General features: G+C 36.8%; 2 protein-coding genes across 4 annotated transcripts in view; both read right to left on the bottom strand.

Moving 5' to 3' along the window:
• Positions 1-1,593, bottom strand: part of LOC104897764 (cold and drought-regulated protein CORA) — a 1,628-nt gene extending 35 nt beyond the window's left edge. The window contains exons 1-3 of one of the 3 annotated variants that reach the window (XM_048647295.2): positions 1,417-1,593; positions 402-755; positions 1-305 (exon numbers count right to left, since the gene is read on the bottom strand). The exon at positions 1-305 is cut by the window's left edge and continues 35 nt beyond it. In XM_048647295.2, the coding sequence (XP_048503252.1) occupies positions 175-305; positions 402-755; positions 1,417-1,528 (597 nt within the window). In that variant the 5' untranslated portion in view covers positions 1,529-1,593 and the 3' untranslated portion in view covers positions 1-174. Of the gene's footprint in view, positions 314-401; positions 756-1,416 lie in introns of all 3 variants that reach the window. The other 2 variants (XM_057395482.1, XM_057395483.1) reach the window with 2 other exon arrangements.
• A 5,863-nt stretch (positions 1,594-7,456) lies between these two features.
• On the bottom strand, positions 7,457-8,872 carry LOC104897765 (cold and drought-regulated protein CORA). Its single transcript, XM_010684714.4, has 2 exons — positions 8,689-8,872; positions 7,457-8,021 (listed from the first exon to the last, which is right to left on the bottom strand). Exons 1-2 carry the CDS (start codon positions 8,783-8,785, stop codon positions 7,639-7,641), a joined length of 480 nt encoding a protein of 159 aa, XP_010683016.1. The 5' UTR covers positions 8,786-8,872; the 3' UTR covers positions 7,457-7,638.
• Positions 8,873-13,138: the final 4,266 nt, after the last annotated feature.

Below are 13,138 nucleotides of genomic sequence, written 5' to 3'. Positions count from 1 at the left end.
GAGCATAGAAATGGGGATAACTCCCCTCGAACATATTTATTAGGAAATGCATAGGCACGAACTAACATACGTAGTCCATTTACTCACTCTAGTAGAGCTTAGAGCCTGCATGCATGCCAATCACAAAGCAAACCTAAATAGCTTCATGATCTATATTGTCATGCTTGTAACTAATTAGTTGTTCATTTCTTCTTTGGGTGGGTAGTGACCTCCATATCCGCCGTGTCCATAACCACCCTGGCCTCCGTGTCCGTAACCACCATGACCATATCCACCCTGGCCGTAGCCACCATGACCATATCCACCTTGGCCGCCGTAGCCGCCTTGTCCACCCTGGCCTCCGTGTCCGTAACCACCATGACCATATCCACCCTGGCCGTAGCCACCATGACCATATCCACCTTGGCCGCCGTAGCCGCCTTGTCCACCTTGGCCATAGCCACCTTGTCCGCCCTGGCCGTAGCTGCCTTGTCCGCCCTGGCCGTAGCCGCCTTGGCCTTGTCCACCCTGGCCGTAGCCACCTTGGCCTTGTCCACCGTGCCCGTAGCCACCTTGTCCACCTTGACCGTATCCACCATAATTTTGTGGTTCAACATCAGCTTTTAGGTTCTCTTCTTCTTCTGGTGGGTAGTGGCCACCATGTCCACCTTGTCCATAACCACCATGACCATAGCTACCATGGCCGTAACCGCCATGTCCATATCCACCGTGTCCGTGACCATATCCATCTAAGTCCTTTGACTCCTCTTTAGCATCTGCAAATAACCAAAAGAAAAAAAAGAAATTCAGTAAATATAATTAGATTGTTAATTCACATCTAATAAATATAAACTAGTTTTTAGATCCAGCCTACGGCTCGAGTAATGATATTTTCATTTATTAATATTTCACTTTAAAATAATAACACTAAATATGACTTGGTTTCATGGTTAAAACTTTAATATATGAGTTTGAAGTCATGAAATCAAATCTTATACAACGCAGTTATGATATATCATTATAATCATATACAGCAGACATCACATAAAAAACTTGCAATATAGTGTGTAGGTTTAGTACTTCAGTTTATGCTCTTACTTGAGGCTTATTATACATGGAATAAGCCCATAACACTATTATTATATGCTGAAGATATGTACCTATGTATTTTATGCCGTTGAAGCTGAACTAATTGCATGGCATTAGGGCCCAAGTTTTTTTTTTTTCCTTACGTCACTAGTGTAATATGTGTACATGAATGTCTCAAGTCTTAAGTCTTAACTCTCCACCCATGAGAAAAAAAAAAATCTTTCGCTGTTTTTTTCAAAATTAACCTCTATTTCTAGATCGTATTTATGAGAGGGATACATTATCACGTGGTATTACTAATGCCCAATCTATTTGCACCTACATTAAAGATAATGGAATTAAGCTTACGAGTTTCAGTAGTAGAGGTAGACTCACTAAGTTGACGAGCTGAGACCACAGATGAAATCAAGAAAGCAAAAGAAAGAAGGCCAAGCAAGAGAAAAGCCTTAGAGCTGCCCATTTTACTGAATACACAACTTAACACTAGAGTTTTTTTTTTTTTTAAGAAGATAATCTTCCTTAAGTTGCTTTGATGAGAAGTATGTAGAGTTGATCCCTATTTATAGCCACAAGATAGTACAGAGACAAATAAAATGTGGACAACAGTAGGTGAAATAGTGTTGACTATTGGTGTTACATGGCCGAGTAGCTCAGATCTTGTGATCTTGGTGGTTTAAAGTCACGATTACACAAGTCAAAAGATGTTTTTAGTTAATATATAAATAATGAAAGAAAACCGCACATCGATGCTTATGAGCTAAGACAATTTGAAATTGATTCATAGTCCATGGACCATGATTCTAACTATAGCTAGATGTTTTGCTTTCATTAACCCCATAAAAATTCTACAACTGCTGTAAATTAATAAATTATGCGTGATAATAATATTTTCTTCTCAGAAAATTCTTATAGCATAATTTAGGTTTAACATAATTAGAGTGTTAACGGCCTAATTAACGTCAAATTCTTATTACTCACAGAAAATTATCACTAATACTATATTTAGCAAATAAAGGAAAAAAAAAGAGTTGAATCCATCATTAAGAATTCTAAAAATAATATGAGCCTACCATTTGAAATTTCCAAAGAAAAAGGGGTGCACTATTAAATGGCGCAATTGTAATGCAGTATGGGACTTGCGAACAATCTAATATTATATGCTTCTTCGGTTTGCTTTTGTTCTTTCTATTAAAGCTTTGGAGCATATAGAGAAATTGTACAAAAATTAACAATAATTAAGACCCATTAATTTTCGAAAAAATAACATGAATAAAAGGATGGGTGGGTGAAGTTATATTAGTGCGTGATGTAAATGGAATCTATTAGGTGGGGCATTGGTATAGCATAAGAAAGTAATATGGGTCATCTACTAAGGTCATGTTTTGTTCAACTTATTTTAACTTATTTCTATACGTATAAATAAGATAATATAAGTTCAGATAAGATAAGTTAAGACTAGATAAGATAAATTTAGATAAAATAGAATAAGATAAGATAAAATAAGTTGAATAGAATGGACTAACTATGTTAAGCTACACAATAAACTAAATTATAAGTTAAGATAAGTTAAAATAAGATAATTTTAAATAAGTCAAAATAAGTTGAATCAGATAAAGGCTAAAATTCCAATTATCTAACACAAACAAAAGAAACTCTTCGAATACACAATAAAGTAAAACAAAAAAAACAAAAACATAATATACCATTCTTGAAGATATAGGAAAAGATCTAGGCCATAAACGACGAAAATCAAAAATTCCAAATTAAGAAAAACTCTCAAATACATAATGAGGTAATTAATAATACTTCGGTTTTAAAAAAAACCCTAGCCTCCCCTCTTTTTTTCTCTCTCTCAAACCCTAGTCTCCCCTACCCATTCTTCATCAATTAGGGGATGCCATGGATGTTTTCATCCATGGTAAGCCCCTTTTTCCCTTTTATTTCCAGTTTTTAATTCATTTTCTTGTGTTGTTCAATAAATTAGTCTCTCTTTATGAGATTTTCTCAAACCCTGTTATAGGGTTTTTAGTTTCTGTTTTGGAAATCTCTTTCTCCCCTATGGGAGTTGTGAGTATGGTTCTTTTGTTATTAGGTATGAGAAATTATTCTCATTGGTTGAAGTTCGAGACTAAACATGAAGGTCAACCTGATTCGATCAAGAATGTTCTTCCCAAACTATCTCAGAATGATAGACTTCCTCATCAATAGTTGCTTAATTCAGCAAATACAAGAGGGTTGTGCTGTATTGTTCGATCTGGTTCATTGTAGTTTATTCGAAGACGAATTTGATTTAGTCTTGTTTAATTGTATCTTGTTCTACTTTAATACCTATTGTAGATGCCGTTTGGCCTTCAATTAATGAAATTTCTCTTTAAAAAAAAACATAATGAGGTAATTAAAAAAAAAATTGAAATATATTATACCATTATTCTTTTCATGTCTATTCTGGTTGACTTCGATGGCTCTAAGAAAAGTGATGGTGGCATACTATTAGCACGGCTATAGGCTTTGTTCTTCGATATTAGAGCTGTTCACGGGCGGGATGGACCACTAAATCCGTACATACCGATCCGTTAAAGTTGTGGGCTTGGAGAATAAATTTGAAAAAAAAAATCTAAATGGGCGAGCTAAGCCTGTCCCTCTGATTTTAATGGGCGGATATGAACAACCTCAAACATATCGCGGACTACCCCGCCCGACCCGTTTATCATAATATCTATTTTCTATGAAATGTAATTTTTTTTTATCTTACTAATTTAGTATTGATTCATGTTTTGGAATATTTAGTTTATTTGCACTAATATAGCTTTGGTAACACATAATTATCTTTAGTGTTACGTTTACAACTTAATTTGTCGTCCTCTAACATCTTTTTACAAAAAAATTAACTTTCTCTTTATCCTACATTATGATTATCAACTTTTTTTCTACTTCAACCAAAATTATGTTTTAATCTATATATATTAAAGGAAATTAGCTAGACTTCTTTGAAAAAAATAAAGGTATTAGTAGGCGTGTTAGGCCCACGGGCAAACCCGCCAGTTTATTAAGACGGGTCATGGACAAGTAGTTAAGCCCACATAAAAGGGTTTGGACTAGACATATTATGCATGTTTGACAAAAATTTAAGGTTAGGCTCGGCCCACAACCCGCCCAAGCCCGCAAATGATCACCTCTATTCGATATCATTTGAGTAATGTAGTATGTGCGAGGACCACTATCTTAGTCCAGAGCTGTCCATTATTCAGGTGGAGGCTCGAGCTACTCAGGAAGCTATTAGATGTACTAAAAGTCTGAGCTTAAGAAATTATCGTCGAGGGGAACAATCGCCAAGTTATTAATACTTCTTCTAGGGCTAGCTTTGTGCTTTGGTGCATTAATGTATGCTTGTTTCTGATGTAGGTGAGGCGGTGGATTTTTCGAAGATCTATTTTTGGCATATTGAAGAGATGGAAATAGGGTTGAAGATCTATTTTTGGCATATTTGCTCTTTTTGTTGTGCCTTAACCTTGCCTTGAATTTGAAGCTCAAGCTCGATATGAAGTCATTGAAGGGTGATATTTGAGCAACAAAGCGTGGTGCCATCTGATATAAATCATCATATGCAATCATCGCATATCTTATGTGCCGCAATTAATTAAGTATTCATAAACCAATCATTTGATTTTAGAATTCTTTTGGGAAATTTCCTCAGGTACCCCTGAGGTTTGACGTAATTCTCAAATTACCCATCACATTTGGGAAATTCCCCAGATACCCTCAAACTTTGACTTTGTGCTCAAAATACCCTTACTATTGACGGAACCCTAACACCATTAGGGTTTCTTACTCTTTTTCCTCTCCATCTTCATCTTCTTCATCTCTTCTCCCACAATCCTCCATTAATGGCACCTTAAACTTTCAATTTTCTCCCTCTTCTTCCACCTACATGCCTCTATCTCTCCTTTCCATCTTCATCTTGTGAATTTCCCCCATTTTTATGATGGTGAAGTTAATTCTCTCTCCTTGTTAATTTTCCCCAAATTAATGATGGTTATTGTTGTTGTTCTTATTATTGAAGCTGCCATGAGAATTTCTGGGTTTTAGAAATGGGTTTTATACACCATTTTCATGGATGTAGTCATAGAAATTTGGCCTAGCTTTTATTTTCTTCTTCTCGATGTTGCGGGATTGTGTTTTTGTGGTTTGTGCTTGAATGTTATTATGAGAACAACAAGGAATGAAGTTGAAGGGGATGTGAAGTTTAGGAGAGAGAGAGAGATGAAGAATATACAGAATAGGGGTTTAAGAGGGATTGAAAAAGGATTAATGGGAGACATGAGCATGAAAAGAGATGAAGAAGATGAAGATGGGAGGAGAGATAAAGGCATGTAGGTGGAAGGAGAGGGAGAAAATTGAAGGTTTAAGGTGCCATTAATGGAGGATTGTGGGAGAAGAGATGAAGAAGATGAAGATGGAGAGGAAAAAGAGTAAGAAACCCTAACGGCGTTGGAGTTCCGTCAATAGTAAGGGCATTTTGAGTACAAAGTCAAAGTTCGGGGGTATCTGGGGAATTTCCCAAATGTGAGGGGTAATTTGAGAATTACGTCAAACCTCAGGGGTACCTGAGGAAATTTCCCAATTCTTTTTATTCAATAAAGTTTCCAAAATTTCTCTATTTATTTGGAGTTGTGAGAGAGTTACATTATCATAGTGTAATTTTGGAGCTCAATTCAAAGATCTGTTGGAGAAATAGTGCAAACATTATCTATGAAAAACAACAATGACTAGCTGTTGTCTTATTGGACGTTTTCTTCACATAAATTCGTGGTTTTGGTTAGAACATTGTGTGCGTCGTAAGCCTTGGTAGAGAACCGTGTAGCAAAATTCGGGCTAAGAGTCTCTCGCAAATTTGGTTACCTAGAGAAACAGACTTTATGAAGGAATTTATACACAGGTGTTGTATACTAAGAAATCGAGTATGGGGGTGTTCGTGCGGGTGGGAGCATAGTGTTAATGTGTGATCTAATGATTTCGTGCTTAATTTCTTGTGTCAAAAGTCTTCCTGATTGGTGTTGAGACAACGTGTCCCGTAGTGTAGCGGTGGTGCAAGGTGATTAGACGAATTATCGTTGGAGATGAGTGGTCATATGCTCAGAGTACGATGTTAAGTGTCATGGCTCGTGTTGTATTGAATTGTGGTCAAGTCAGATGGCTAGGTGGATGTGTGATGATGGTTAGTGATCATGTTTTGATATTCTTCATAAAAAATCTTCAGGTGGGAGATTATTGGGATATGGAGATCTTTCATATTTTGGCAAGTATTCACATATGTCAAGGATTATAGTTTCCTAATACTAGTAGATATTCATTTAGGAAAGTAGATATAATTTGACATGCATTGTATTCTATCTTGGATTAAGAAGGGCCTATTCTCCCCATCTTATTTTCAGTTCAGTTCAGTTCAATTCAGTTCAGTTCAGTTCAGTTCAGTTCTATTCAGTTCAGTTCAGATCAGTTCAGTTCATATCAGTTCAGTTCAGCTCTTGACAATACTTTTACTCTGACATATCACTATTCATTTCAGTTCAATTCAGTTCAATTCAGTTCAGTTTATTTCAGATCAGTTCAGATCAGTTCAGTTCAGTTCAGATCAGTTGAGTTCAGATCAGATGTTTTATGCCGAAGAGAACATGCCTAAGTTATTAATTTCTAGTAGATCGAATTCTATTATTTCTGGTTGGTTATAGACATAAGCCATGGGATGGGAATAATAGGTGGTTGAGAGAGAAAAAGCCAAGATGTGAGGTGTTTGGGTAAACATGGGTTTGTGTGATTAGGTTAGATCAGGGTGATCTTGGAAGTCTTGTAATTCATTGTATCATATACATCATTGGAAGTCCAGTGTATTGGTTCGTGATTTTTCTCCCGGTTCTCGGATTTTCATGTTAAATCTTCTTGTGTGATCATTATTGTTGTTTCTTGTTGTTTCTTGTTGTTAATAATTCCGTGTTATTATTATTGCTTGCGAATATATAATTGAGTATGCTGCCAATCCTGACAATTGACTATTGCTCTTTTTGTTGTGCCTTAAACTTGCCTTGAATTTGAAGCTCAAGATCGATATGAAGTCATTGAAGGATGATATTTGAGCAACAAAGCGTGGTGCCATCTGATATTAATCATCATATGCAATCATCGCATATCTTATGTGCCGCAATTAATCAAGTATTCATAAACCAATCATTTGATTTTAGAATTCTTTTTATTCAATAAAGTTTCCAAAATTTCTCTATTTATTTGGAGTTGTGAGAGACTTACATTATCATAGGTGTAATTTTGGAGCTCAATTCAAAGATCTGTTGGAGAAATAGTGCAAACATCTATAAAAAAAACAGCACAATGAATATAGCTGCGCACAAAGACTTTATATTACTTCATTACATAAGCATAAAGATGGGGATACATTTCATTAGACATGCTTATTAAAATACATATTCACTTGTAAAAGTAGTTCATTTTTGTCATCCTGCATATTTGCATGCACGCCTATCAGAAAGCAAACTAGATAGCTTCATTCACTAACATGTACTAGTTGTTAATTTCTTCCTTTGGTGGGTAGTGACCTCCATATCCGCCGTGTCCATAACCACCATGTCCATAGCCACCATGTCCATATCCACCATGACCATTGCCACCTTGGCCGTACCCACCATGACCATGACCACCATGACCATATCCACCACCATGTCCATAGCCACCATGTCCATAGCCACCATGACCGTAACCACCATATCCATAACCCTGTGGCTCAACATTTTCCATCACATCCTTCTCTTCTTCTTCTGGTGGATAGTGGCCACCGTATCCACCACCATGTCCATAGCCACCATGACCATAGCCGCCATGGCCATAACCGCCATGTCCATAACCATAACCACCGTGACCATATCCATCTAAGTCCTTTGACTCCTCTGCAAAGTAAGAAGGAAAAAAATTATTCATATTTATGGGGAAAAAACCTTGATCTATTGATCCAATCTAATCAAGTAATCACATGATAAAGTTAGCGATATGGGTAAAATCAATTGGTTTTTTTGGGTGTATAGGGAGCTATAACTATAATTAGATTAATATAGACTCGATTCAATTCTAAATTGTGAGTACTGTCTTTAAGCCCTAATAACTTTACCAGGTAATTGAATAAGAATGAATGTGAAGGTTATGTTGGTACAAAAGCTTATTTTTATATATGTATTGATGGCTTTGAATGCTTTTTTGGGTAATATAAATACTTATATTTTACCAAAAACTAAAGAGCTTATTATACATGTCACGTAGAAGAAATTTTATTTAAAGAATTACATTTTTTACTACATAATATTTCCTTGTCGATCTACTTTTGGTTTCACATGTTTTAACACCTAATATTAACCATTAATATAAACAACCTATATATAAAATTTATAAATATATATTATTTTGATATATACATTGATAATACAAGATCAATATCATATTTATATAATAACATATATTTTTATATGAAATAAAAAAATTATGATTAAAATAGAACATGTTAATAGTAAAAAGTCAAAATAAAGCAATTGATAACATATTAAAAGAATATTAAAAGCATACGAGTTTCAGTAGAAGTAGACTCGGCGAGTTCACGAGACGAAACAAGGAGCACAAAAGATAGAAGGCCAAGAAGGAGAAATGCCTTAGAGTAGGCCATTTTTATCAACTCACAAGTGAGTACTCGTGGATTTTTTTTTTTTTTAAGAGCTTTGTCTTCTTTGAGTTGCTTTGGATGAGAAGTGTGCCAAGGTAAGAACCATATATATAGGCATATTAATAGGCATATTAATAGCCTATAGGATCAATAAAGATAAATAAAATAAAGCAGATAGAATGGATAACAGTAGGTGAAATAGTGTTGACAATTGGTGAAAAATGGCAAGATAGCCAAGATCTTGTGATCCTTGTGATTCAAAAGTCACAAAACAGAAGAAAAAGAAAAAAGATATAATCCGCACATGAACGCTTATGGGATGTGGAAAATTGGATGTTTTAACTCATAATTAAATGTTATGCTTTTGTCACTCCACCATAAACTTTATCTGCTAATATTTTTCTAATGGACTTTATCTGCTACTTAGAAGTGCGCGGCTGATTTTTGAACAACAAACCAGCCCCTTCCAAGTGTTAATTGATTAATTTTGACTTGGGCGATAATATGCTGGTTTGTACCCAATATTTAAGCTTTCACGGTCTCTAATACACTACTTTATTCATTAATATTTATATTAATTTATTAAAAAAAATTATATTTTAAAACTATTGATTGAGATGAATTAAAAATAATCTTACGACTATGTTATTATTTATATAGTGGCGGGAATTCGTGATCAAATAAAGTTTATAAAATATGACTATAAAACTACAAGTTTGATTATAATCTTGCATGACTAGGTTTTTTAATTTAAGTTTTTCATTCTTTTTTGGTGAGCCTGCGGGTCCCATTTCTATGATATAATATAATATATACTACGATTATATTTTGTATTTACACTTCTACTATAGATAGTTTTCCTAATCTTGTTAGGTTAAATATTATGATCTTGTTAGGATTATATTGTTGTAACTTATATATTCTCACATGACTCGCTCATTAGGTAATTTCAACTCCCCTTGTTGGGCCTTCTCAACTTGGCCGAAGTCCAGCACGTGCCATGCCCCCAGCACGCCACCCACCCCTGCGTCACCTTTGGCTACGCCTGCCAGACCATGCCCACCCTCCTTGCCTGTCAGCCCAGTTCCACGGTACACCCTTCCTCATGAGTGCAACCCACACACTACAAATCCGGCCCATCCTCCCCTTTCTCATCCTCAAATGGTCGCCAGATCCCGCCATGCATTCGGAAACCCAATCCCCATTATGCCATGGTTACTCACCCCATAATATCTCGTTCTCCTCTTCCAAAAATCACAAGTTGCTTTGTTAGACCTACATTGGAGTGCGACCATGAACGACGAATATAATACTCTAATTAAAACAAGGACTTGGGATTTGGTGCCTAGGCCTACGGCGATGAACATTGTAAATTGTATGTGGCTTTCTCGACATAAAGAAAAATCAAATGGTGAACTTGAAAGGCACAAAGCTCGTCTGATTTGTGATGTTATGTCACAGGAGCAAGGAGTTGATTGTGATGAAAATTTTAGTCCTATTGTTCACCCCGCTACTATATGCACAATTTTAGGTTTGGCCATGGCTCGCCAATGGTCTATTCATCAACTTGATGTCAAAAATGCTTTCTTACATGGTGATTTGCAGGAAACAATATTTATGCATCAACCACCTAGGTTTATTGACAAAAGATTTCCTCATTATGTTTGTCGCCTCCGCAAGCAAGGTGTTGTATGGTCTTAAACAAGCACCTCGTCCATGGTATCAACGTTTTGCTAATTTTCTGTTGCAAATTGGATTTGTCATTGCTACGAGTGACACCTCGTTGGTCTTTTACAAGCACATTTCAGACATGGCCTATCTTTTATTGTATGTTGATGTTATTATTCTGTGCATTTCAACTGATTCTGTATGAGACAGTCTGATTAGTACTCTTAAAACTGAATTCCACATGTGTGACTTGGGCCCATGCCACTCAGCTATTTCTTAGGAATCTATGTTACTCGTATTCCTTCATACATGCTTTTATCTCAGTAGAAATATGCACAAGAAATATTGGAGCGTGCAAGCTTGGGCTCTTGTAAGCCTGCATCGACTCCTATTGACACCAATGTTAAACTCAGTGTAGACTCGGGCCATTTAGTTTCTGATCCCACACATTATCGCAGTTTCGCTGGTGACTTACAATATCTTACATTTACTCATTCTAATATAGCTTATGCAGTATAAGAAGTTTGTTTATTCATGCATGATCCACAAGAACCTCATTTCAATGCATTGAAACGCATCCTGCGATACATTCAAGGCACCATTGATCACGGGTTATACCTCTATCCTACTACTCACTTGCGCTTAATAACGTATGCCGATGCTGATTGGGGTGCGTGGTTGTCCTGAAACTCGACGATCCACTTTTGGTTATTGTTATTTTCTTGGTGACAATTTAATTTCCTGACAGTCTAAGAGACAACCCACCTTATCTCGATCTAGTGCAGGCTGAGTATAGAAGCTTCGCTAATGTTGTTGCCGAAGCTTCCTGGTTACATAACCTTCTTTTGTAGTTACATTGTCCTCTTCGTCAGACAACCATTGTTTATTGTGATAATGCCAGTGCTATTGATCTTTCTCACAACCTAGTATAGCACCAACGCACCAAACATTTTGAGATGACATTCACTTTGTTCAGAAAAAGGTTGCTATATCTTGGTCATGTAACACCCCGACCCATACGGAGTCGAGTATATCGTCACCAATGTGCATCCAGGGCCAACAACTGTCCTCAATAACCAACACAAGTTCTCCCGTCGCATTTTTTCCTCACTCATGCGCACCCTGAGAACTTACCAGGAGGTCACCCATCCCAAGACTACTCCCAGCCAAGCACGCTTAACTGTGGAGTAACTAAGGAAATAAGCTCCCTAAAAGAAAGATGCATCTTGTTGGAATGAGTAGCCTGCTAAATCCCTTTAAAGCAATCATGAGGGGTATTACATACACCCCCACTTGAGAATAGCAACGCCCTCTTTGCGCCTGAGGACTTCACATATTCGGCCACAACGACCAGTGGGTCGCCCCAGCCTGGAAACTGATTGCCGAAAACTCCAGATATTCGGTCTGACTACCTCTGGTTCGCTCCTTATGACAATGCAACCCCAGAATCCTCCCCCACTAGGCGCCTGAGGACTCCTAATATTCGACCTGACGGCCTTAGGGTCGCCCCAACACGCGGTCGCAGGGTTGCTCTGATACCATTTGTAACACCATGACCCATACGGAGTCGAGTATATTGTCACCAATGCGCATCCATGGCCAACAACTATCCTCAATAACCAACACAAGTTCTTTCGGCGTATTTTGTCCTCACTCATGCACACTCTGAGAAACTTCCCAGGAGGTCACACATCCCAAGACTACTCTCAGCCAAGCATGCTTAACTGTGGAGTAACTAAGGAAATAAGCTCCCTAAAAGAAAGATGCATCTTGTTGGAATGAGTAGCCTGCTAAATCCCTTTAAAGCAATCATGAGGGGTATTACAGGTCAAGTACATGTGTTGCATGTTCTTACAAGATATCAGTTTGCTGACATATTCACAAAAGGTCTTCCGCAACAATCATTTTTGGAGTTTAAATAAAGTCTTAGCGTTCTTCCTCCTCCCACTATGACAATGGGGGTGTGATAGAATATATTTTGTATTTACACTTCTACTATAGATAGTTTCCTAATCTTGTTCAGTTAAGAATTCTAATCTTGTTAATATTATATTGTTGTAACCTATATATTCCGATCAATGGAATTTCATCTAAAAGATTTACCAAAACTAACAATCTAGCATGTCTCATGGAGAATCTGAAGATAAATTCTCTCGGGGATGGGATGATGCCTCGATCATGGATATTATGCCTCCTCCGTCTGAGATAATCTATACAAATATATTAAAAGGCGTGCGTAACAACGTCGATGCGCCACATGGCACCCTCCTCCTGCCACGTGTCTGTTAACCAACAAAGTCAAGTGGTCATTATTTAAAAAATAAATATGTTGAAGCTTGGGATCGAACCCCTGACCTTATGTAAGGGTTTTCAAAGAATCACCATCTCATCTAACATCTCTTAGTGATCCATGTTTCCACAAAATACAAATATGTGTTGTAATTAGTTAATGTTATTAAACATATCCCTTGCATCCTTAAAAATAAATAAATTTGCATGTTCATTAAAATTAATTATATATCATGATACCATTTGAAGAGCAGTGTTGAGTGTTGACCACTACATTACTACCCTTATATTTACAGTAGTACTATAAACAAAATTTGATCATAAGTCTGTATTAAATATGGGTCTAGGCCGCATCCACGTCTAATATATTGAGAAGCGTTCCTTAGAACGTATATGTGT

This window comes from Beta vulgaris, chromosome 6, assembly GCF_026745355.1.
Source record: "Beta vulgaris subsp. vulgaris cultivar EL10 chromosome 6, EL10.2, whole genome shotgun sequence".
Classification (NCBI taxonomy): Eukaryota; Viridiplantae; Streptophyta; class Magnoliopsida; order Caryophyllales; family Amaranthaceae; genus Beta; species Beta vulgaris.
The sequence above is the reverse complement of the archived record's forward strand: the minus strand, read 5'-3'. Positions and strand labels throughout refer to the sequence as shown.